At 42.2% G+C, this 27,343-nt stretch overlaps 1 protein-coding gene across 1 annotated transcript in view; it reads right to left on the reverse strand.

Annotated features, from left to right (window-relative positions):
• The window catches only part of Fat3 (FAT atypical cadherin 3), a 587,501-nt gene that overhangs the window by 326,755 nt on the left and 233,403 nt on the right, over positions 1-27,343 (reverse strand). Inside the window, exon 4 of the mRNA XM_041656771.1 lies at positions 7,354-7,668. Within this exon, the coding sequence (XP_041512705.1) occupies positions 7,354-7,668 (315 nt within the window). The remainder of the gene's footprint in view (positions 1-7,353; positions 7,669-27,343) is intronic.

Consider the following 27,343-nt stretch of genomic DNA (forward strand, 5'->3'; position numbering starts at 1 on the left):
ATTGCTAAGGAAGTTGAGCACGACCTTAAGTGTCTTTTGGCCATTTGAACTTCTTCTGTTGAGAATTCTCTGTTCAGATCAGTGCCCCGTTTTTTAATTGGGTTACTTAGCATTTTAAAGTCTAGTTTCTGGGATCTTGGGGGTGGGGTGGGATGGGGGTAAGGGGAGATGGGGAGAGAAAAAGTAGAAGGGAAGGAGGGGGGACTTGGGGAAACAGGAGAATTGGGATAAAGGAAAGGTGGATAGGAGAGCACGGAACCACAATTCCTAGGTAAGGGAGCCACTTTAGGGTGGGCAAGAGTCTTGACCCTAGAGGGGCTCCCAAGTGCCCAAGATGAGGTTCCCAGTTAGTTCCTTGGGCAGCTGAGGATTGGGAACCTGAAATGACCCTATCCTAGAGCAATACTTACGAATATCTTGCATATCATCATAGAACCTTCATCTGGTGATGGATAGAGATAGAGACAGAGACCCACACAGGAGCACTGGACTGAACTCCCAAGGTCCCAATGAGGAGCAGAAGGAGGGAGAACATGAGCAAAGAAGTCAGGACCACGAGGCGTGCACCCACCCACTGAGACAGTGGAGCTGATCTACTGGGAGCTCACCAAGGCCAGCTGGACTGTGACGGAAAAAGCATGGGATAAAACCGGACTCTCTGAACATGGCGAACAATGAGGGCTGATGAGATGCCAAGGACAATGGCACGGGGTTTTTATCCTACTTAATGTGCTGGCTTTGTGGGAGCCTAGCCAGTTTGGATGTTCACCTTCCTAGATATGGACGGAGGGGGGAGGACCTAGGACTTACCACAGGGCAGGGAACCCGGACTGCTCTGTGGACTGGAGAGGGAGGGGGAGAGGAGTGGGGGGAGGGGGAGAAGGGTGGGAGGAGGGGGAGAAGGGTGGGAGGAGGGGGAGGGAAATGGGAAGCTGGGAGGAGGTGGAAACTTGATTTTTGTTTATGTTTTTTTTTCTTCTTTTCTCAATAAAAAAAAAGAAAAAAAGAAAAATACTGTTTCAAAGTTTTTGCTGCTGTTTAACACTAATGATTTTATAAAGACAGAAGAAATTCCAAAAATTAAAACTACTATCAGTGAGTCAATCAGATTCTCCCCACAAGAGCAATATCCTGAGCAAGGAACTCACAGGCTTCAGTGAGTTTGATCCCTAACGCTACAAAAATGAAACAAAACATAGCAATCATAGTGCAGTAAGCAAAATACTTGCTGCATAAGCATGAGAGGATATGGGCTCAATCCACAGCACACACATAAAAAGCTGAGCAGGATAGCATGGGCTTGTAATACCAGTCCTGGGGTTGATGGAGACAGCTGTATGCCTGCAGCCCACTGATAAACCAGCAGAGTCTAATTGGCAAGCTTCAGGCTGTTGAAAGACTGTTCATAAAGGAAAGAAAGTCAGAAAGACAGACAGAGAGAGAGAGAGAGAGAGAGAGAGAGAGAGAGAGAGGAAAGGAAGGAAGGAAGACAGGAAGACGAAAGAATGAAAGAAAGAAACAAAAGAAAGAAGGAAGGAAGAGAAAGAAGACAAAAGAAAGGAAAATAAAAGAAAGAAAAGAAGGAAGAAAGAGAGAAAGAGAAAGAAATAAAACGAAGGTGAACAGTATCTGAAGAATAACACTTGAATTTTGAGTTTAGTCTCAGACCTCCATATGTCTATGTACAAATATAATCTCCCACCCACACAACATATACACACCCATAAACACTTACACACCATCTCCACTCCAACATAAACAAAAAGAGATATGGTCCTAGTTACAGACATTTCTTATAGAGTTCTGCATTTCACTAGCATACTTTACTTGCACTGTGACTTCCATGGTCCATGAGTAATAACTGTGCTGTAAGCAAAGATGTATTCACTTTCCAGAAAAGAAACCTAGGCTTAAAGACATTAATGCACATCCCTGCCATTAGCATAAAGCAGACAGGACAACATCATTTATCATGGGACTTTGCTGAGCTAGGCTGTGTGTTTACATCCTCATGGGACTCCAAAATTCTTCACATCAATCCTTACTCATTGTTCTAGCTTCATTTCTGTTGCTGTGAGAAATATCCTTACAAGAAACAACTTAAAGAAGTTTATTGCAGTTCATCGTTCCAGCTTACAGTGGGAGAAGCTTGAGACCTCTGGTCACATTATACCCATCGTTAAGAGCAGAAACAAAATATGCATGCTCGCTTGCTTGCTTTTGCCCAGTTCAGTTTCTTCACTCTTACACAGTTCAGGATTGCTAAGGAATGGTATTACCCACAGTAGGCAAGGTATTTCTGTATCAGTTAGCCTAATAAAAATAGTGCCCCACAGACAGACCTACAGAGTGAGTCAGTAACTTGTCCAAGAACAGAAAGCTGCTAACACCAGCACTGACTGTTTTACTGTGTGTTCTCTGTGATGGTCATAGGGTTTCACATTCATGAAGTACAGGGCATATATCTTAAGCTTATGATCTTGTTTATAGGATTTTGATGTGGGATTTCCCTCTGTATGCTGTGATTACCATTCATAAATAAAGGAACTGCTTTGAGTCTATAGCAGAGCTATAGGGGAACAAAGCTAGGCAGGAAAAACTAAACAGAATGCTGGGACAAAGGAGGCAGAGTTTGGAGAAACCATGGAGCCACCTCCAGAGACAGATGTGCTGAAACTTTGCTGGTAGGCCACGACATTTTGGTGATGTAAAGATTAGTGGAGATGGGTTAAATTAATATGTAAGGGTTAGCCAATAAGAAGCTAGAGCTAATGGGCCAAGCAGTGACATAATTAATGTAGTTTCTGTGTAATTATTTTGGGGATAAGTGTCTAGGAACTAACTAGCTAACAAATTGGCATGCCAATGTGGCCAACTAAGTCCACATAAAAACCTGGGAGAGCTTGAAAAGGAATTCTAGACACAAAAGCACAGAGTTTAACTTAGTTTCTTGTTGTTTGCTGGTAGCGTGACACAACTCCTTTAAGACTCAGTGACTCAGTGGTAGCAGAAAAAAAAAAGCTGGACTGTTTTGAAATACCAGCTTTCTGGGCCTTACTGCCAGTGCAACCTCTGGCACTTTCAGGAGACTAAGCATTTAAATGGGATTTGTGACAACTTGCTTAATGGCAACATAGAACAGCTGTGTGCCTAAAAATGGGACTGTGAGCATGGCCTCTCAGGAGCAGCAAACAGCTCCACCATGCTGAACTGGGCAAAACAAGCAGGCAGGGACCTATTTCCCCTAGTAATGTGGGCACTTAAGTTCATAAGAAGGACTTAGCATTTTAAGAAGCACTTTTGGACAGTAAAAAATTAAAGATGCACAATAGGACAGATTCAGACATAAAAGACCTCTAAATGGGTCACAGTGTTGGATAAATGTATGTAGGCTTGGGAGAGAGAAGAAAAGAGTATAGAGAGTTATAAAAAGAAGTAAATGGTTTTGAAAAAATAAAACAAAGTCTTCAAAGAGACAGAGTATGGATAGTCATAGATTACAAGCAGTAAAGAAAAATAAGTCACAGAAAAATGGAAAATTCACAGAGAGTCTGGAATATGTGTGTGTGTGTGTGTGTGTGTGTGTGTGTGTTTTCTTTGAATTTTTTGACTGCAGAGAGACATTTGATTCCAGGGATTGGTAAGCTAAACAAACATATATACTTTAAAGGTATCTTGATTTCAAAATATGGATCTAAGGATATGTTGCTTTGGAAAAGAGGTTCTTCTTTTGTTTCCACGGAGGATGAGAACCCATGGATTGCTTCCAGAAGAATGTGGTTTGATGAACCAAGATTCCCTGAAAGGTTGCCTTGAGCCTCCCTCAAAAAATTACTTCACCCAATAAACAACAGAAAGCAGTTTGGAGAAAACTATGCCCATATTCCATAATATTGTTTACAAATGTTTGTTTTTAGTGGATATGCTATAGAGATTTGCATTGGTATAAACCTTGGTTTATTGATACAAATTTAAAGTCAATTTTGTTAAATGTATATTTCTGTTCTTGATTAAGATATTATTGTGTTTGTGCAGCTCATTTACAAATGTAATGTAATAGATATTCATCTATAATAGCCAAGCTTGTAATGATGTTAATTAGGTTTTCTAGATATATAGAGATTGAAATATATATTAGGTATTCTTCAAATCTTTCAATGACCTTCAGAATATGGCATTTAAAATGTTTTAAGAATTTAGAACTTTTCATGGCAGTGAGAAACATCTGCTCCTGGCAGCACCAATTACTTCAAGAGGATAATGGGCATCAAAGAGGAGTTGGTTAGCCTTTTGGGCAAGAAACTGCTCTTGCCTGGACTTATTGATGAACTGGGCATGCAGGACCCACAGAGAAATGACTGCTAAACTTGCCGAAAGGTGAGACAATCTTTTGGGATTCCTGCTTCATAAAAGAGTCTGCCAGGCATTCTGCAGGACACAGAAAAAAGTTACTGACAAACTGCCAATATAGGCGGAACTGTCTTTGAAATTTTCTGCTTGATGGAAAAGTTTGATAGATACTATGGGTCTGTAGGCTGAAGATTGGATGCCCCAATGGTGCAGAAGAACTGTCAATTCTAGAGTTTTGGAAGTTGCTTACAATGCACTTCCTGTTTACTTAGGTAATATTATATGTTCTGGAGTCTTTGATGGAGTTGAAGAATTTATTGTTGTAGTTTTCCTTAGATATGATAAAAGATAAAGTAGATATAAATATTGTAACTAATTATTGCTTGATACATGTTTTGTTATATGTAATTTTACTATGTTAAACTTAAAACCTTCCATTTCACTTAAACAGAAAAAGGGAGGTGATGTGGGATTCCCCTCTCTATGCTGTGAATATCATTGGTTAATAAAGGAACTGCTTTGGGATTATAGCAGAGCTATAGGGGAACAGAGCTAGGCAAGGAAAACTAAACAGAATGCTGAGGCAGAGTTTGGAGAAGCTATGGAGCTGCTGTCAGAAACAGACACGCTGAAACTTTGCTGGAAGGCCCCAACCTCCTGGTGATGTACAGATTAATGGAGATGGGTTAAATTAATATGTAAGAGTTAGCCAATAAGAAGCTAGAGCTAATGGGCCAAGCAGTGATTTAATTAATACAGTTTTTGTGTGATTATTTCAAGGCTAAGTGGTCGGGAACTAACTCATGGCCTCCATACAAGAGGATTTTTGTGATAAAAAGAAATGAGTGCAATAATCATAATAACTAAATAAACAAGATATATTATTTTCTTATATTATGTCTGAAAACCAAGGCATACTGTGCATTTCTTTGGGAAAATTAGACAAGTTAGATGAAAATGTCATTCTGGGCACATTTTTAAAAAATCTCTGGCAAAGACAGAGAAATTATGAATACAATTAAGGTTCTTATTATGCAATGTAAGCCACATTATGATAATGTAAGGCTTCTGAAAATTCATGAGCATAAAAGAAAGTAAGCACAATGCACCCAAGGTCTAGTCAAAGTTCTTCACACCAGATACATATTATCTGTGATGGCCATCCTGTATTTTAAGAATGTGTGTGTATATAGTTGGGTACACGTGTGTGTGTGTGTGTGTGTGTGTGTGTGTGTGTGTGCGTGAGTGTGCGCACACATACACATGGGGCCATGTGTATGTGGATGCCAGAGGATAACCTTGAAGGCTATTCTTCAGCCACACTGTCTATGTTATTTTTGAAACAAGGTCTATCACTGGCCTGGAACTCATTAGGCTAGAATGGATGGCCAGGGAGGTCAAGGTCTGCCCAAAAGAAGTATTTTTCTTTTTCAACTCTAAGGTCAGTAGCAGCTGAACTTGTCCCTTTGTAGAGTCTTTTAACTCAAAAGCGGGGCATTGGGTCCTCTGGTGACTGAAATGACAGGTCAAGAAGCAATCGTATAATGTTGAGTGTGAAGCATCAAATGTCACTCACAACTCTTTTGTCGACATTTTCCTTTGCTTTTCTCCCTCCTCCTTTCCTCTCCTTTCTCCTTGTTAAATCTGTAAAGTCTTTGAATTCATTTTTCTCCACATTTTATAGTCCACAGAAGTGGACCAGGAGGTCTTCTCGGCATAATACAAGGACGTAACCCTCAGGTATATTTGAATGGTCTGTGCTTTGTGCTCCACAGATGAGGAGCCAGGCTCCTTTATCTGAGCTCTGGCCTTCTAGCATATGTATGCCTCAGCCAGTCACTGCCAGCTGATACCACTTTTCATTTATGATGAAACAGAGGTCAAGTCCTGACCAAATACTTTTAAGACCCTTGAAATATGCTTGAAAATTGACTGACTGGCCCAGAAGTAGGGTTATAAAAAGAAACAAACAAACAAAAAACACCAACCTTCAAAGTTTGTGAACTAGAACTTGATATTTACAGAGGACATAATGGCCACTGAATCTTTCTCTTTTCACAAATAAGGTGAATAATTATCAGTCCCATCAAGGCACCTGAGGAAAGTCTCTCCACACCAACAAGCATCAACCAAGCCCAACGCTGACCAATGTTAACCCACCTGCCTGGAGCAACGTGAATTCCATTATTCTCAATCTCAATTAATTCGAACCCCATCCATCACATTCTCCCTGAGGGCTCGATGTCTTTGCTCAGATATAATAGTGACATAGTACAGGAGAGCAGTAGCATGCTGGGGTTGACTCCACCACAGAGCCACGGTCCAGTGGGCATCCTGATCAGGACACACTCACTCAAAGTCTGCACTGCCCTGATCAGTGTGCCTTTGCAAGGTCCACTTAACAAATTCAGTTCTTATTATAACCTTTAGAAACCTTCTGAGTAAAAGGTCAGGTCAGAAATCAAATTTTGCTGATTTTTTGTGCAAATATTCAGACACAGACATGGGAAATTCTTTGGAACACTGACACTTGATTGATAGAGAACGAAGGGATGAAAATCTCTGAGCTTAGATTTCAGCCTTTTAGGGGTTCATTTACAACAAGCTGGAGTGAGGTCAAGCAAGGTAGAAGGACCTAGAACTAGAGACCTTACAATGCTAGCTCTCATAAAGAACCCAGCATAGGGCAACTACTCTTCTCTCAAGGAGAGGAGGCAGCTGACCATCCAAGTGGTCCTGGACCACATGTTACAATGAGCGGAGCAAACCTGCAGCTGGTTTTTTGTGTTGCTTCTGATTCTTACTACATCAGTTCACCTCGATGTCAGGTGAGATTAAAACACTCTAAGTAGACAGGAAAAGCATTTACCTTGACAAAAACTACTCCTAGAGAAGAAGACTCTGTCTTCTGGACAACAAAATAGAAAAGCCAGCATCCGCAAGGGCCCGACAACACATGTAAAATTGTACAGCCAATTTTAATTCAGCCAAGCATGCACTTACCTGTTTTGATATTGATGGCAAAAAAGTTCTGTGGGTTTCCACTTGTAATCCTATAGGTCAGTTTTTCATTGGAACCAGAGTCAGGATCTTCAGCTTGTATCTGAATGACAGACACATCCTTGGGAGAGTTCTCCATGACAACAGGATAATAGATGGGTTCCGAGGTCAGTGGGGCATTGTCATTCACATCTTCAACTTCTATATAGACCTCAATGGTGGAATAGAGAGGGACCACGCCTCTGTCTGTGGCATACACCGTCAGCCAGTATGACCCTGTTGTCTCTCGATCAAGAATGTCAGCAGCCGTGATGACTCCTAGGGAGAAAACACAGAGCACATGACAGCTTAAGCAAAGGAAGGCAGTTAAGTGAGTCACCCAGAATTCCTGAGGGCAGCACAAATAATCTTGGTGTATTGAAGAAGATTAGCAAATGCATAATATAAGATTAAATAGAGATGTTACTCTTTACATAAGGAAACGATTTTCTGCAGAACTCAACTGTATATTTATTTATCAACTCATATTACACTTACTTTGTATTTCCAAGACAGATATGTAAGATACATATGTGCTCGTGTGTATGCACACATACCTTCTCCACATGCACATAGACTATATGAAGGAATGAGGGAATAAGAAGACAGTTGATCACACACACACACACACACACACACCACACCACATACACGCAAGAGACAAAATGAAAGAATGAGAAGACAGTGGGTCTCTCTTGATCTCTTTCTTACACACACAAAACACACACACACACTACATCCACAGACAAAATGAAGAAGTGAGAAGACAGTGAATTAAGAGACAAAATAAGTCCCATCTTGCAAGCCAATCTCTCTATTAGATGTGATGCTGAATTGATTTCATACAAAACAAACACTCTCCTCAGGTAAATTATTTTATCTACTCATTTACAGGAATCAAGTAGACCCTTCAAATATTTTCTTGTCTGTTAGATTGGAAAATGATTTACCTGCAAAGAGAGAAGCCTGCACCATACTGTTTTCCCAAAGAATCAAATGTCACAGCTATTCTGCAACAGTCAGGGAAGAAGTCATATCAATATACTCTCTAAATGAGCTTCATCTCCCTCAAGGACTCTCTGAGAGAGAGGCTCATGGGCAATCATTTTAAATTAGGTGGAAAAAAGTCACCTAAACTACTTTCTCATGGCTTTCTTATTTCATAGTTGAAACAAAAGCCAAACAGAAAATCAAGTAACAGCCAGAGATACCTAAAACGCAATATTGTGCTTTCTTATGCCACACCACAGCCATCACCCCAGTAGCCAAGCCACAGAAAGCTATCACAGGGATAGGGCCTGAGCACAGTTACTATTAGGAAAAACCAGATGCCCGCTTAGGACATCTCAAAATTAGTTAGGATGCTCTTACAAGGTACAGGGTTCACTAAACCCTCAAGCTACAGAAAGTCCCTGGAAAAAGCCTCAGGAGCCGGTTCCCCAGGAACCCTCTCAGCTCTTTCATTCTTCCTGGAATTTTTGTCTCCTTTGGCATACAATTTGACCTGCAGAGCCTGTGAAAACAACGCTCAGGTATTGCCACTGGAAAGGGAGAGAGCATCTGTACAGACCCAGGTTGGCATAGCCAATGACGAGTGCCCCTCAGTACAGGTGGAATATTCAAAAGAGATGAGGCAGCTGATGTTGCAGCCTCAGCACCAAAGTTATTCACCACAAAGAATTTGTCACAGTGATGTGCTGGAAACAGAGCTCACCATAGGCATAATGCAAGATTAAACTGAGATGCCACTCTTTATGTAATAAAAGATGTTTTTGATAATAAAACCCATGCTAAGAAAAAACATTTTTAACTCTATATTTTTCTATTCTTCTTTAAAACAAATTACTTTTTCCTCATTTTTATTTCATATGAACTCGTGTTTTGCCTGCACGTATGTCCCGATGAAAGCATCAGATCACCTGGAACTGGAGTTGCAGACAGAGGTGAACTGCCATTTTGGTGCTTGAAACTGAGCCCAGGTTCTCCGGAAGAGCAGCCAGTGCTCTCAACCACTGATCCATCTCCTCAGCCCTGAAAATAATTTCTTAGGAGTTAAATTTAGGAGGCGAAAGCATGTTTTGTGTGTTGTACGTGTCTGTGTGCTTGTTCATTCATTGTGGATGTAAGCACTTGCACACATGTGATGTGTACATGTGGAAACCAGATATCCACCTTGGGTTTCTTCCCCAAGTGCTAGCCACCTTTTTATCCCTCCCTCCCTCCCTCTCTCCCTCCCTCCCTCCCTCCCTCTCTCCCTCCCTCCCATCTCCCTCCCTCCTTTCTTTCTTTCTTTCTTTCTTTTCTTGTTTTTGACAGAATCTTTCATTGGTCTGGGATTTCTGGTTAGTTTAGGCAAGCTGCAAACCAGCCTGTCTGTTTTCCACCAGTGTCTGCATTATAGGCACGTATTTCTATACCCGGAACTTACACATGTTAGGGAAGAAAGGAAAGCAGTTCACCAAGTCATCTCCCTATTCCTGCACACCATTGCTGAGTGTGCTTGACTTGTTATCTCCCAGAATATGTGTACCAGGAGCAGGTGTGCTCGGGAAAATGCTACCGGAGATCTTCGTCTTTATTTATTTAGCAATATTTATTAGGGAAAATACAAGAATTAAAATACACTATACTCTGTCACCTGCAATGGTAACAATTGAATTCACTAGTCAGAATGTTTGGATCATTCTTTTAAATATAATTAGTACTTTTATTTATGTGTATGTATGTGTGTGTGCGTGCATATGTGTGTGCATGTGCCTGTATGGGTGTGTGAGTGAGCACATGCGTGTGTGCATGCATATGTGTACACGCGTGAGCATGTGTGTGTGAGCATGTGTGTGTGTGTGTGTGTCTGTATGTATGCTTGCAGGAGTTTACATGTGCCAGTTCAACTCAGAGGACTTCAGATTCCCTGGAACTGGAGTTACAGGTGGTTGTGACCTACATGATGTGGGTACTGGGAGTTGAACCCATGTTCTCTGCAAGAGCAATAAGCGCTCTTCGTTACAGAGCCATCTTTCCTGTCTTTGAATAATTCCTTCCCCAAGTTTAATGATTTAGCTCAATGACAAAAGTGTCCTAGTTGTAGTAAGACAAAAACCTATGATTGGCAGAGACGGTGCCAGCAAGTTTGTTATAGCTTGCTAGAGGTATAGCTTTAATTAAGTCAAAATGTGTCCACAGCACAGAATTCTTTTGACTTAAAAATATGGAGGGTTTTTTGTTGTTGTTGGTTTGTTTTGTTTTTAAAGGCATGCGCCACCACCGCCCGGCAATATGGAGGGTTTATTTATTTATTTTTTTTTTTTTTTAGTTTTTCGAGACAGGGTTTCTCTGTAGCTTTGGAGCCTGTCCTGGCACTAGCTCTTGTAGACCAGGCTGGCCTTGAACTCACAGAGATCCGCCTGCCTCTGCCTCCCGAGTGCTGGGGTTAAAGGCGTGCGCCACCACCGCCCGGAATATGGAGGGTTTAAATGAAATGTCCGAGCATGACCTTTGTCTCTTAAGATGAGCACGCCTTCATGGGATGTGCTGTAGGTATTTGCTGTACCTCCATCCAATCTTTAGATCTATTTGCTGCAGGTCTTCATCTTTCTAACTCAGGATAGTGTTTTGGAGTCTCCTAGAATGCAGACTGGGAATTCCAGCTTTGCTTAGAAAAGGCTTTCCTCAAAAGGCTCCCTGAACTAAAATGAACTCAGTAGCTGCTCTGGTGTGGACTCCGGACCCGCAGAGCTCAAAAGTGCCAATTTTATTCTTTTTGGGAGACTTCGCCATGGTTCTTTTACAGATAAGAAAGCGGCAAGCGAAGCGTTGTAGATTCAAACTGTATACTTAGAAGCTTAGAAGGCATAACAGGAGTAACAGCCTCAAATAACTACCCAATAAAGTAGTGAAAGCAGACACCTCGCACGTTCTTTCCCCAAAAGAATGCCTTCTGACCTGTGTGGTGATTTGATGTTTACCTAAGAAACCCAGGTCCTGCCAACAGCTGTGCACACCACACAGAGGCTACTCACAAACAAATAAAGAGCTGGCTTTATCTCCCAGATCAAACTCGTTCTAGGTAACAAAAATGAGACATACAACAGAATAAAAATGATCAGGTCAGAGTTTAGTATTGTTTCTCCCCCAATTACGAGCAGCGACAGAAAAAGTCCGTTTGTGTCTCCTAAGATGTGTTTCCCGGAGCTTCCCATGGGAAAACCCCTCCACAAAAATTCTGCTTTGTTTCATTTATTCATGGTGAACCTCGCCAATTTACTTCGTTTTCTTTGGGCAATGATGGCGAATCATGGAAAATCTCAAACTTTTCTAATCAGTGTTGGCTGATCCGATCGTAGGGAGGGTACAGACACAAGGCATTAGAACACGTGAATGACAGTGATAGCAACTTACCATTCTTTCCAATGGAAGTGGTAAGCCCTGTGATTGTCTATTTATTTATCATCAAATGGGCCGCTACAGCAGCATAAAGAAACCAAACCCCCAAAGGAGGAACGTCTATAGTTTTTCCTAATTGAGTTTCCTCAGTTCTCATCATCTGTAGATTTCTCGGATTGTTTTCCAATTTTCATTTGAATTTCATCCTATTAAAAGGCTGTGACCTCTGACGCTCCCCTGCCTTGCATTCTTCTCCTGCTCCTAATTGAGATGAAACATGCCCACTTGGGCTATGGACAGCGCCAGAGGCACTGAGGAGACCTAGATAGATACAGCACTAGACTATGCTAACAAGGGGACAAAGGACCCTGTGGTCCCCATGACAGAATTTTGGGAGGGAAGCTGGTGTATTTTTTAAGTACCTAGATGCTGACTTTGAATGAGGAGGGAAAAAGACAGGAGAGAAAAAGAAGGCAATTTTTAGGACCACGTTGTTACCATACTGACTTTGGTCGCATGTAAGAGAATTTAGTTTCTTAAAATATTTTTATATTTAAATGACTTCATGTTCACAAGCTATTTAAACAACAATGCGGGTTAATGATAGTTTTTGGTCACTTGACTGAGATCTGTGAGTTGATCATCCTGTATTCGCAAGTCATGGATGAAAAGTTATGTTGATTTTCCTCCTGTTGTAAAGACATCTTTTTTTAAGGAACTACCTATAAAGCAAAGTAAATAATATGTAAAAATCAGAAACATTTATGATTTTCAAAAATGATGATGATACTGGGGAAATACAAGATTATGCAAACTGTCTTAATTCATGTTGGTACTCTGCCTGTGTTGTCCTGGCTGGCACAGTTCTGACCTAGGGACAATCAAGGTGTGCGTGAAACTGTAAGACCCTGGGATCCGGAAACCAGCAGGCTGCCAGAGTGGCAGGAGGCGTGACTGGAGGTTAAGACCTCCACTCTGCATGCACAGCTCTCAGTTAATGGCAGAGCATTCTACAGAGACGCAAAGAAATGCGGGCAGATTCTAGAAATGAGGGTTTAGGATTCTTGCAGCTGCTGCTACACATCCCGTTCTTCCTTGTACCCGTCTCAGTTCAGAAATAAGCACAGGGAAGTTCCAGGATGCTACGTACAGAGAGGCCAAGACATAAAACTGTAGAGAGGCCAAGGTTGGGAAGTGTGACACTAGCAGAGGACACACCAGTAATCCCAGAGTTTCAGAAGATGACTCTGAACATAGGTTCATGGGACAGTATGTATGTGAGTGTGTGTGTGTGTGTGTGTGTGTGTGTGTGTGTGTGCACGCACGCATAATTATATGTGGGAATATGTGCACATGTTTTAAAATTAGGTGTCGTTCCTCAGGAACCCTCTTGGCTTTTGAAATGGTGCGATTCACTGGGCCCTTGATCATGCTGAGGGATGAAGGTGATGAGACTGCCTGGTTGGCAACTCCTGCTGTCCTCCTGTATCTACCTTCCCAGCACAAGGGTTATCATCATGTGCCACCATGCTCTGCTTTTCTCCACGACTGCTGAGGAATGAACTTAGGCCCTCAAACACTTTCTCAAATGAGTCGTTTCCCCAGCACTCACACAGGAGGCTGTTGGGGATGCTGTGGACCGGCTGTCTGTTCTACCTGTTCTGCATCTCATCCATGCTTAGCAGTCGTGGAAGCCCTGCCCTGTCCTTCTGAGGAGTGGGTTTATTCAGAGCCTTAATAATGGAGTCAGTGGCTCTCCTCCACTAGCCTGCTGACGCTGGGGCCCAGGGCATAGCAGACCCTGTCTGTCTTACTCAGCATGAACCCCATACCTACAGAGTACTTGACAGATATTGCATATGCTATGCACACAATGAATTAGGCTTTAGTATGTGTGTGTGCTGCTTCTATCCCCAGAGGCCCTGTGGCTCCTGATATATGGGAGGAACCGAGCAGAGACTTATCATCCTTCGTCACATCCATTAATGGTGTCCAACGTGTGGCAATAAGCTGTAACGCAAAAGAGTACGCGTAGACATCCCAGGAGAGCAGAGAGAGAATGAACTGTTCAAAGCAGGATTTAATTAAAATAGTAGGGGGCCCAGCTAAGAAACTCTCGGATCCTCACCAGTTGGTACAGGCTTTGCATCACCCACAGACTCGGCCGATGCAGACCTGTGAGGTCACTCTGCTGCAGAGACACCTTAGAGTCTAGTGCTACATACAAGAAGTGAAACACCGGCCGGGCCGTGGTGGCGCACGCCTTTAATCCCAGCACTCCGGAGGCAGAGGCAGGCGGATCTCTGTGAGCTCGAGACCAGCCTGGTCTACAAGAGCTAGTTCCAGGACAGGCTCCAAAACCACAGAGAAACCCTGTCTCGAAAAACCAAAAAAAAAAAAAAAAAAAAAAAAAAAAGAAGTGAAACACCATGTGTGACCTGTGACCTGTGACCTTCCAACATGCCTCTGTCACATGGCCAAAGGCCACGATCAGAAATGCATACAGACCCCTAAGTCATGGTGAAGGGTCAGAGCTGCTCCTCTCTAAGAAGATGACTCAAGGACGTAGTTGCTGGTAGTCTTCCAGGGTGGCCTAAGAGCCCAGTTGTTACCTAGAAAATATGGCCCGAGTATGGCCAGACTGGTGAAACAGCTTCAGAGTCCCTTGAGAGGAGATAGCAAGTGGGGTGCCTTCTACTGAAGGAGTCTCTGCTGGGTTTCTCCCATATAGCAGGAGCCACAGGGCCTCTGGAGATAGGAGCAGCACACACATCTCCTCGGTTCAGGCTTCATCCTCCAAGAATCTCCATGTACAGTAAACGTTCTGAATTCTTCTCCCCATATTACCATGTTACAATCCAAATGGAGTAAACCCTCCCCTCATGCACACTCACATGGGTGCGCACATATACATGCACGTCCGTATGTGCCAACACATATGGACTCACAAGCACGCACACGCATACACATGCACTCAGTCACTCACGGCACACACACACACGTAAGCACACAAGCACGCATGCACATGGGTGTGTGCGTGCAAATAATCTCCCTTCCTAATTCATCAATTGAACACTCTGCTTTGTAAAATTAGTAAACAAGTCTTCAAGCAGATATGACCTCTATTTTCCTATTGTCGTTACATTCAGGTTTGTGGCATTTAGTAAACAGTCCTGCAGTTGTCTTCCTGTCTGTCCATCTATCAGTGCCTTAAGGGAGCAATGTCCAACTCATCTTTTCCCCTCCCTGGGCCCGGCACAAAGCATGGATGAGAACAGGAAGCACTCCTGAGCCACTACCCTCCACAGCAGCTCCTTGCCAGAGACCACACTGGCAGGTAAAGACCGTAAAACCTACTATGACTACTTTTTACAGCAAGGATAGTGAGCAAGGGAGGTAAATGTGAAATATATTTATTCATAACAATTAAGTGCTTCAAAGACATGGCCGGCCCAGGATTCTTGAATTGGCTATAAAAATACTTTATTTTAATGAGTGGGCTTAATTGGCCATTTGTGTACATTCCTGCCGAGAAACAATATTAGACCTCTAACTAACAGTTGTTCACAGCCAAAGGCCTCAGACACACCGTATTCCCTGTTTCTACCATCAAACTGGAGTAGCACGCATAGACCAGAGAGGTTTCACATACTGGTCCAGTAGACAGGGGTAGCGACAGCTGGGAACCATCCAAAAATGATGAGAGAGGAAAAATCATTCCCCAAACAAGCCTGTGCTGCTCCCCTGCCTCGGCTAGGAAATGACCTCCCAAGAAGCCTGGCTCCTCAGGGAATCTGTGCGGCCCGCTGGCTTTCATTCTGTTTTCCATGGCCCAACTTATCTTTGGAGAGAGCTCTGGATCCAGCAGCCACAACTGTTGTACAGTGAAAAACTACAACGATTTAGCTCCCATTATGTAATAATTCACAGCCTCCAATGGACAGACACAAGTCATTTAGGATTCCTGTTTGGAACAGCGTGTCTCTTGACAGCGGTAATTCATTGGGAGAATGTGATTCATGGAACGTCCCTCTCCTTCGCTGTAACCTTTGCCATGATGAGCTGACGTCCCGGCATGGTACCATCTCAAAGGAGTAGGAAGCAAGTCCGTTTTTGTCCGTGAAAACTGAATCTAGCAGTTGGAGAGAGAACACTATTTTTACAGGAATGAGAACAATCAGGGCTTATTGATTTTAGCAGTAATTAGTAGTGATCAGTTTATAAGATGGGGAGTCCCTACTGTGACAGTTTCATCTTACTTTTGTGAGTGTATACTGTGGGTGTGTACATGTGAACTCAGGTCTCCACACTTGCATGGCAAGCAATTCTTACTCATATACCATCCCCCCAGTTTGGTTTGGTCTTGCAAAAATTAGAAACTATAAAGAAGGAAAAAATAGGATGCCTGCATACAATAAGAAAGAAAACACACTTGATATTTGCTTGTATGGGGGTGGTGGCAGACAGGCTCTCGACACAGCACAGAGAAAGTGGGACCAAATGCCTAGACTTTTCCTTTGTCCTTTGTTACTGATGTCCCCTTTAGAAGGCATAGCATCTCTCAATATCACTTTCTTTGTCTAGCAGGTGAGGACAACAGCTCATAACAGCTACAGCTTTGAGGACATGACATAGTTAGGCCGCTTTTCACAATTGTGAGAAACACTGTTTATTATGTTTGGTGTATAGCTAGGGGCCCAGTCAGTAATCAATACTTTAACTATTAGACCTTTTTGATGTTTATGTGAGTTTTGTAAAATAACTAGGTTTTTGTAAGGTAATATACATACTTAAACTACTTATTTTCCTAAATCCTAGGAATCAAATATTACTTCTTAAATTCTATGAGCATGACAAAACCGCAAAGATGGATGTCCACGTCTGTCGTCACCATACACGGAGGCTTCTTAGGAACAAATTACCCCCTCCCTCAGCTTTGCCCACCACCATACAAACATCAGGGGTTTGTCAAACAAGCTGACAGACTGTCTCTCCACCCTGCATTTATGCATCGGGGGACTTTGTATTACTTGGCACATTTTTTCTTGCCTTGCTTTAGGTCTCCATTTCTAAACTAGAGGCCATTACAACTGATAATTAAGTCTTTCACAAAAGTAACCATTCTTTTCTTCAGTGCACGGCACGCTGACACAGAGTGTTGTTACACTGGATGATTGTAAATCGTCAGCCCATTAAAAACAGGTGATTTATACACATATGCATGCATACATGTGTGTCTACATACAGAAGAAATAGAAATAATGAGAGGGTACCTTGCTTCTCTCATTAAATTGCAAAGTCTCTGAGCTCCTGAGTGATGCCTCTGTTTCTTCTGAGTATATCATGTGGGCCCAGAGGTCACCCCACTCATTTGGACTGAATGATTATTAATTTGCACGTGTCAAAATTCACCGGTAGGACAGATGACAAGCCGAGAGGAAAGATAAAACAGCGTGCGTCTGAAGTACAGGTTCAAAGGCAGCAGCATGCTCGTGCCACTTCCTTGAACTCAATCCATCATCGATGGCAGAAAGTGGAAATCCATATTAGAAAAAGTCAGAGGAGGGAGGGAGGGAGAGGCAGAAAGCAAGCGTGTATGTGCGTGTGTTCGTGTCCATACATATGCTCCATGCACAGCTGACTGCTGCGTTCCTGGATGGTGCTCACTTTACACACATGAACACTAACATTTAATGGCATCCGGGCCCTGACTCTGCACCACTATTAATAGGCACCCGATTAGGGCTTTTCTATTTACAGCTTTCCACAAGCTTCATGATTTCCCAGTGCATATTACCATTCATTGGTAAAGGGCACTCTAGGAAATCTAGTCAAAGCAATAGCTCAACCACAATTAAAACAATTGCATTAGCTGACCTGAAGACAAAGCAAAGGGGGCTGGGAAATTCCCTGCAATATTTTACAACCCGAACTAATTAAAGATCACATCCCCCATACAACCAGAGAGCAGACACAGGGAATACCCGCAGCTGAGGACTTTTTGGTTTGATGGTTACTATAAATGATTTGGTCCCTGAAGTATAAGACAACAGAAGGCAGCTTCCCGCTGAAGGTATCAGGATGAAAGTCTGGCTTCCCTCATTCTAGGGCACTTCCTCCTTGTGACCTGTCCATCTCACACGACCGCCATCAGCTAATTTTTCTAGGAGAAACACGGAGGTTGTAAAGGGGGTGGGGAGATCTCACTTTAACCTGTTAAATGCCTTCTGTAGATTTCATGTTGACAAAGATTAAAAATAGCATGTCATGATTGTCAGGCTAGGAGCTGGATGGATTTCCTTTATTAACTTGGGAGAACTGTCCCTCACTGAAAGCAGGCAGCAGGCTAAAAATGTTTTTACCATGGGATTAAAGTGCCTTTAACAGAGGCAGTCCCAGGCACCTCGAGTTATTGCTCAGATGCCTGGAGGTAAATTAAGGTGGCACTTTCTTTCCCCATCTCTAATAAGACTGTACATTCTGCATTCTGCTGCTAGCAAAACCGATTACACCATTACCCACCGCAAAAGCCTCATTTCTGAATGCCGGAGTGTGTTCTGTCACAACAGGCTTGAAAAAGAATTACCTTTGACTACTTTGTTCCGATAGGAGGAAACTTCCTGGAAGTGTTTTCCAGAAGACTGAAACCGAGAAATGTAAAGAGAAGTCTACATCCCTGCATCACGCCTTGAGTGTGCAAGCGGGCAGGTGGATGTGTTTGGGAACACCATGGCCTATTTCCTACTTTGAACTTTTTGCACCACCACACTGATCATGCTCATTAGCATTTTAGAACTGTAATGTCCCAATAAGTGCAGGCACTTTAATCACCCACATAAATTCATTCTTAGAAGAGAAAGCATCACATCGATAATACCACGTTAGATATGGATCTCACTGACATCGAATTAAATTAAATTACACAATTCAACCTAAACTAATGCTTTACAGCTCAACACAAATATTTGTGGAGTGATCTGTAAAGAACAAGAAGCCTGGGTGAGCTTGGCTTCACATTGTCAATGGTGCCTTTAGCTCTGGTCAACCAATGCTTCCAGCTACTCTCTCTGCTGGCCCAGGCAGCCTGCAGTGTGAATACAGAAAGGCCTCTGGAGCCTGTTGATTTGACTCCAGCTCAACCTTCAGCACATGTGTTAGTTCTCCCAGTCTCAGGGCCCACTGTAGACTCGTCCAGCTTCAGGCTGTCATTTTGCCGAGAGAAGTCACAGTTCTTGAACATTTTTCTCTAACACAAGGCAACTGACTGGCTGGCTTTCTAAGTTATCCAGGCTCAATCAAATAAAGGATGGTGGCTTCTCAGGAAGCAGCCAGGACTTGGTTTTTACCCAGACTGATTCAAACTGACACAGAAAACAGCCAAGGCGAAGTCAGAGGTAAAGGAGATGCCTGCTGCTTTGTTTGCAACTTCACTCCCTGCAATACCCCTACTGAAAGATGGACTTTGTGTGATGTAACGAAGTGGATGGAACCAAGGCCTCTCCCAGGAACCAAATGCAGCAACTGAGTCAGCTCAGGCCATGTGGAGATTTTCTCTATATCTTTTCTACTTCTTTTTCGTAGGTTTGGTCATTCCCCCTTCTGAAATTCCAAGGCAAATTAATGCACTACCAATAGCCAAGAGCCACTATGCATCAATTTCTATTTTGTTTTTACTTTATTTATTTAATTTATTTATTTTATTTTTCTATTTCAGCTGGGCATCAGAGGTGAATAATCAACAAATGGTATGGGCATAACTGGATATCAACATGTAGAAGAATGAAAATAGATCTAAATCTATCACCATGCACAAAACTCAAGTCCAAATGGATCAAAGACCTCAATATAAAACCAATCACACTGAATCTCATAACCACTTTTAGTAATGTAGCAGGATACAAGATTAACTCAAAAAATCAGTAGCTCTCCTGTACACAAATGATAAATGAGCTGAGAAAAAATCAGAGAAACATCACCCTTCACAATAGCCACAAATAATAAAATATCTTGGAGTAACTCTAACCAAATAAGTGGAAGACTTGTACGACAAGAACTTTAAATCTTTGAAGAAACTGAAGAAGTAACCAGAAAGTAGGAAGATCTCCCATGCTTTTAGGAAGGTAGAGTTAACATAGTAAAAATGCCAGTTTTACCAAAAGCAATTTACAGATTCAATGCAATGCCCAGCAAAATTCTTCACAGACCTAGAAAGAACGATACTCAACTTCATATGGAAAAGTGAAAAATCCAGGATAGCTATAATGATCCCGTACAATAAAAGAACTTCTGGAGGCATCACAATTCCAGAACAGCCTGGTATCGGCATAAAAACAGACAGGAGGACCAATGGAACCTAATCAAATGCCTGAATATTAATCCATACATCTTTGAATATCTGATTTTTGACAAAAAAGCAAAAAATATCAAATGGAAAAGAGAAAGCATATTTAACAAATGGTGCTGGCATAACTGTATATCAACATGAAGAATGAAAATAGATCCATATCTATCACCGTGCACAAAACGCAAGTCCAAATGGATCAAAGACCTCAACATAAAGTCAGCCACACTGAACCTCATAGAAGAGAAAGTGGGAATTACACTTGAATGCATTGGCACAGGAGACCACTTCCTAAATTTAACCCTAGTAGCACAGACACTGAGAGAAACTGGGACCTCCTGAAACTGAGAAGCTTCTGTAAAGCAAAGGACACGGTCAGTAAAACAACAGCCTACAGAATGGGAAAAGATCTTCACTAATCCCACATCAGACAGAGGTCTGATCTTTAAAATATACAAAGAACTCAAGAAATTGGTCATCAAAAGAACAATTAATCCATTAAAAATGGGGTGCAGTCCTAAACAGAGAACTCTCAATAGAGGAATCTAAAATGGCTGAAAGACACTTAAGGAAATGTTCAACAACCTTAGTCATCAGAGAAATGCAAATCAAAACAACTCTGAGATTCCATCTTACACCTGTAAGAATGACCAAGATCAAAAACACTGATGACAAAGTATGTTGGAGAAGTTGTGGAGTAAAGGGAACACTTCCGCATTGCTGGTGGGAATGCAAGCTGGTACAGCTACTTTGGAAATCAGTATGGTAATTTCTCAGAAAATTAGAAAACAACCTTAATCAAGACCCAGCAAAACCACTTTTGGGTTTATGTCCAAAGGATGCTTAATCGTGCCACAAAGACATATGCTGAACTATGCTCATAGCATCATTATATGTTCTATCTAGAACCTGTAAACAACCAAAATGCCTCTTGATCAAAGAATGGATAAAAAAGATGTGGTACATTTACACAATGGAGTACTACCTAGCATAAAAAAAATAATGACATCTTGAAATTTGCAGGCAAATGGATGGATCTAGAAAACACCATGTTGAGTGAGGTAACCCAAACCCAGTAAAACAAATATTATATGTACTCAGTCATAAGTAACTTTTAGACAAATCACAATCCCAGAGTACCCAGAGAACAAAGAGGACCCTAAGAGAGACATACGTGGATCTAATATACATGGGAAGTAGGAAAAGATAAGATATCCTGAGTAAATTGGGAACGTGGGGATCATGAGAGAGGGTGGGGAAGGTAGGAAGGGAAGGGAGCAGAGCAAAATATATAACTCAATAAAAACAATAAAAATTGTATCAACAACAAAAAGTCAATAGTAAGTGTCTCTGTGTGAATAGCACCTAGCACAAGGAAGGGCACACAGGTCTCCCATGAATGTTGCTAAAGTAGCAGCAAAAACAGAAAACTACCCCATAGATGTGAAGAGAAGGAGGTCAGTGAGTAAACAAAGGTAAAGTTGAAATTCTTTTACAAGTCAGGCTGCAGGAGTGAACTAGATGCAACGGAGTAATAAAGAATGAAGGTAGTTCTGCCCTTTCCCACACCCCCTCTCTGCTCCCCGCTTCACACCCAAGGTTGCCTGTAATCACAGGGTTATAAGGGAGACAGAACACCTCAGGAAAGAACTCTCAGCTACCCTGTATCTTGTAAGACTTTCCCAAAGTAGCCACAATTGCATTCCTTAATACAGTGATTGATTGACAGATTCTGACCAATTTAAGCTGTATTATCTCAGTAATTACCAGATGATGTCATGCCATAAAATCTAGAGACACACTCGGGTCAGGGTCTGACTCTGTCGTTAAGTGGTGGTGTGACCTTTAGCCAGCCAATAAATTTCTCATCATGTCTGTCTCCTTCTTCAGGAGATGAGAAAGATAACAGGAAAAGGACACCCAATCTAGAGGGCCACTGAGATAACTAACTGAGAAATGCCTCTGAAAGTGCTGGAAAGACAGATTGCCCTCTTTGTATAAAAAACACTGAACAAAAATATTTTTCCATCAGAAGCATTTTTGGTCTGTACCTGTCGATAGTGTTTAAAATGAACAGACTGGGTTTTAACTTGTGTCTTCCTGCGAAAACAACCCTCTGATACAAGTTTATCATGTAACAAAAATGGCTCAGACCTTTAGTGCAGCAGAGATCAGCCATGCTCCCTGTTGAGTTGGGGTGACAAGCTGCAGGAAAAGGGAAAAGGGGGAAGTGTTGCCGTGCCTAAGGGTGCTGACGTGTGAGTCAAGAAGGACATGAAGCTTCCCTTGGACCTTTAGAGAACAGTTCTGTGGAGCCTTGACTGGAACTGTCAGGTTCAAATTAGCACTCACAAAAGCTACAGAGCATCCCCACTGTTGTCAGGCTCATTACAAAACACCTTCCACCACAAAGGAGGAGGGGGAAAAATTGCCTCAGGATACTGTGTGTTTAAGTTGTGTGTGCCATGTCTGTGTGGTAGAAAGAACATGGTGCCAGACACTAAGCAGAATTTGATCACCTCCTGCCTATCAAATGTTCCCTTTAATGCTATCTCTGGATCTCTCCAGCCGAAGCAGGGCATGTCTTCATGCTCCAGTCTTCAATCATAAATGACATTACCTTCTGCCTTTTCTTAAAGTGCTTTGTGAGCAGGGGCATGTACGGTTCCTTCCATCTAATCGATGGGAAGCTAGCAAATGTTTGTGTCGTTTGACTACCATCCCAGAGAAAAAGCTGAATCCTGTAGACATGTCTAGATGTACCTTCACCTGTTGGTACAGTCTAGGAGTCTATGGAGATGCCCGAAACACTGGCAAGGGATGCCTAGGAAAAGAGGTATCAAGAGGGCGGCCATGAACTCTATCACAGATATTCTATATGATTTCCAGGAAGGAAGGCAGCTATGGGAGAATTGTAGCAGTCTCCACGTTGGACTACCTTTGGACTGCCAGCCCCCAACTAATAATGTACTTCTTATTAATTATGAAAGCTAATCTTTAGCTTAAGCTTGTCCCACTAGCTCTTATAACTTAAGCTAATGTGTGTTCTACCATGTGCTTTTTTATCCTCTTCTCTACTTCTGTACGTCCAGCATTCTTTGCATCCCCAGGAATATCTCCACCTCTCTTCTTCTTACTGTTCTTTCTCTACCCCGAAATCCTGCCTGTTTTCTCCTGCCTAGCCATTGGCCATCCAGCTCTTTATTAAACCAATCACAGTGACACATCTTCATACAGTGTAAAGAAATATTCTGCAACATTGAAGAGATTTTATAACATGGGATAAAAATACAGCATTTAGGTTAGTAATGGGCGAGTGGGAGGTCTGGGTACAGATCCTGAAGATCTAAAATAGCTCCTTATACTCATCCACATAGCCACTAACTAACGTATCTGTTAACTAACACATTTTTCTTTTGTTTTCAGGTGCATACTGTACATTTACTGTGCAAATGTTCAGTCTTATTATGAGTTTTCATACATGTATCGTATGTACTTTGACTGCATTCCCCTTGAACTTACTCTCTTTTATACGCACCTCTACCATCCCATGAGTCCACTTGCTTTTCCTAAAAAATGTTCTCCTACCACCCCACCACACACACACACACACACACACACACACACACACACACACACAATTTTTACATATTAGAGAACATATAGCATTTCTAGGTCCATCTATTTTTTTCCTGAAAATGACAAAATTATGTGATTCTTTATAGCTTGTTAAATCTTTCCTGTGTACAAAGAAAATGTTTTCTTTATTGATCAATCTGTTGACAGACGCCTAGGATTGTTCCATGAATTGGTTATTGGACTCATGCAGCAGTAAACATGAATGTGTACACATTTGTGTGTTGTGATAGTTCTGACACTTCTGAATCCCCAGTAGCCATTTAGTTTAGCTATACAATAGTTTTCTGGGGGAGGGACTTCTATACTGTGTTATATGAGCTAACATTTTCTGAACAGCTCAGAAAGGTCTCCTTTTCCTCCCACTATCAGCATTTATTATTCTTTACTACATTGATAATAACTATTCTGATTTGGAGTGAGATGGACTATTTTATAATTAAGTATTTTTATAATTTTTTTTATATAACCCGAATTTTTAAGTAAAAGTCTGCCTATGCTGCGAAGACCCTGGTCTTTCGTTTACTGCCCACTATGCCTGGGAAGCAGCCGACAGGACAGTTAGATCTGGCAGAGTGATCCTAACCCATGCTTGCAGCCATAATCTCCACAACAGATGAAATCACTCTTCAGCCCTTGAGTTTATGCACTGAATATTGTCAGTACTCATCTTTTGGATGGATCAAGAGCAGAAAAAAATGCCACATCTAATGAAGATTTTACAGATTACTAAAATAAATAGCCCAAACTTGGAAGCAGCTTAGAAACTCTGATTTAAACCAGCTGATTTGGATCTGAAGAGCTAAGGGTTTATGACCAAAATCATCTTTATCCCATGTGGTTTGTACTACAAAGAACTCTGCTAAATTGCTGGGTCATGGATCCAAAACCAAACACGCTGTGTCCATGGTTTCATTGCTCTCACTGGGCCTCCTGATGGATGCTGAGTCCCTGAAGTTGGATGGATGTCCTCTCTGTTTCAGTTCTGCAGGTTTATTGCTCCCGGCCACGCCTTTGAGAGGAGAACAGGTGCTCCTCAAAAGCTTGGACCACTAACGTCTCTGCTCTGAAAACTTTCTAGGTGCCTTGTAAACATCTTTCAAGCAGATCATTTGATATCCTTCTGCCTCTTTCTTGCACACCGGCAAACTGGAGGTAATGAGTTTGCGGCCCCTTTACAGCAGCAAGGAGAATCCCCATGGCAAAATATCTTCAATTGTCTTCAGTCAAACCAGCCAGTCAACACTGGCCAAACACACCATTATGTACAAATCGTGGCAGCTGTCTGATCCCTTGGAGATAGGCACCAGGGAGAGGCATGGTGAGCAGACCTGGGTCTCAGCCTCAGCTCTGGCACTCATTAGCTGTGTGACCTTGTATATCTCACCCTAAAAGCATCGGCCATCTCTCTTATTTACAGAGAGTAATGACTCTTGCCCTGCCCACCTCACCTGGTCGCTGCTATGTGCACTGAAGAAAAGTTGAATGAAACCCCCGGGAGGTACAATTTGCTAGCCAAGACACCCTTCTGCTATAAAAGAGAAGTGGCTGTTAATTCTTAAAGAAGGTATGAACTCACAAGAAAGAAACGGCATGCTAGGATGAGTTTTTAATTACAAATTAGTATATATTTTTTGCCATGTTGAGTACTTTAAAGGACGATGTCAAAATCCTCTAAACCAGCTTCATGATGGCCCTAAATTATATTCAGCTGTTGAACCAATTAACTGAAAACAAGCAAACATGTATTGAACTAGTAACATGTTGGGGTTTGTCTGGTGCTATGGTCCATTCCTGTGGGGTTGGAATTTGATGATTTGAGGTACAAAATTTTGCAAGGTATGGACCACATGCTCCATGTGTGCCATTAAAGTCTCTATAAAGTGAGAAAATGGGAATGTCGCCCAGGCCTTGGGGCTCTTCCTCATCCCACCAGGGTGCTTTCAGGACCAGTGCTCAATCTTGCCCCTTGTCAACAGTGCAGTGCTTGCTCTTCTGGTATCCTCACAATATACCAGGAGGGCAAACCAAAGCAACCCGCTGCTCGGCGGCACCTGTCTTCGTCTTTCTGCCCTTTCCTGTTTGTCTCTATCTCCTTAATAACTGCATCTAAGCTCACCCTAGAAGACTCAATGAAGACTCCATTTGTGTAATTCCTGTCCTCTATGACCTCTGTTTATGTTATTTTCAATAGAAGTTTCTCCCTGAGCCAGACTAGGCAGTGCTACTTCCTCTCCCTTTCTTCTAAGGTCATAATGACAAACTGATGCTTAATTCCATTAGTGTTCCCTATGAGGAGCCAATGAGCTTCTTGCGCTTACTTACAGTGCATGAGTGAGGGCTATTAGCAGAGTGTGTGACTGCCAAGCAGCCCATTGTAAAGTATTCACTGAGCATGAATGACGCTTTCCCATAGATAGATAGAGCCATAGTCTCATCCCCCCATCTTCCCCAGCCTACATACTCTAGTTTCCCCCCAAGACCACCGAGGATATTTTCAAATATGGCAGCATCTTCAGAATGAATGGGATCTTATCAGCACTGGAGTCTGAAAACATAACCGAAGATGAAGTTGAAGCTTTCCTAAGGTGTCTGCATCTGGGCCCTATAGGATTTCAGGCAAAATACCTGTAAGAAGCTGGTGTCTACAGTTCATAGATGACCACCAGTCAAAGGGCAGGATCTCTGAGCACCTGTTCAAAACATCATCCTAACGTCTAGGATTGAATTCAAGCAGATCTCAAAATGCAAGAGCAGAAATGTTGGAGCTGAAGAAAAATTCTGGAGCTCTACCCCAAAACAACACTATGGGCCGGGCGATAGTGGCGCATGCCTTTAATACCAGCACCCGGGAGGCAGAGGCAGGTGGATCTCTGTGAGTTCGAGACCAGCCTGGTCTACAGAGCAAGTTCCAGGACAGGCTCCAAAGCCACAACGAAACCCTGTCTCGAAAAACCAAAAAAAAAAAAAAAAAAAAAAAAAAAAAAAACACTATGCTGGAGGTAAGTAGGTTACACAGAGAATGGAAGGGGCTAGATGCTTCATCCAAGGTCAAAGTGGTCTATGATAGACAAAAATAAAGAAGTTAAGTTTCAACTCGGAGAACTATAAGGGAGCTGAAATCTCCCTAAGTTTGAGAATGAGAAGTTTCGAGGAAAACAAAGCTGAATAAAACAGAAATTTTCACCTCTGACTTTTATTTAACCTCATTTGTGTTTGCCAGTAGTAAAATCCTCAGAAGATCTTGCTGATGGCTGCCACAGGAATAAGGAAACCAATGTTGGTACAGAATCTCTGTGTGCCAAGAATGGGAAATCATTTGTTTCATCTAACTCTCCCACATCTTAGAGCACTGCTCAGAGAAGTTATACAAATCCAAAGTCATAAATCTCAGACAGGGCTGTGACCGTGGGTGGTGACAGATCTAGGTATCAAGACAAGGCCAGGTTAGGAGTCATGGTGGGTCCAGGTGAAGAGTTCTACGACTGAGCTCCAAAGACGTGGGTGGATCTGATTAATCCTTAGGCTTTTCAGACCAATTCAAATACTCAGCACACCTTCCCCACCAGCCCACAACAGAGATGAGAATAAAAA

Source organism: Microtus oregoni, unplaced genomic scaffold (assembly GCF_018167655.1).
Source record: "Microtus oregoni isolate MIOR12 unplaced genomic scaffold, Mior012 000008F_ref0000371, whole genome shotgun sequence".
NCBI classification, from domain to species: Eukaryota; Metazoa; Chordata; class Mammalia; order Rodentia; family Cricetidae; genus Microtus; species Microtus oregoni.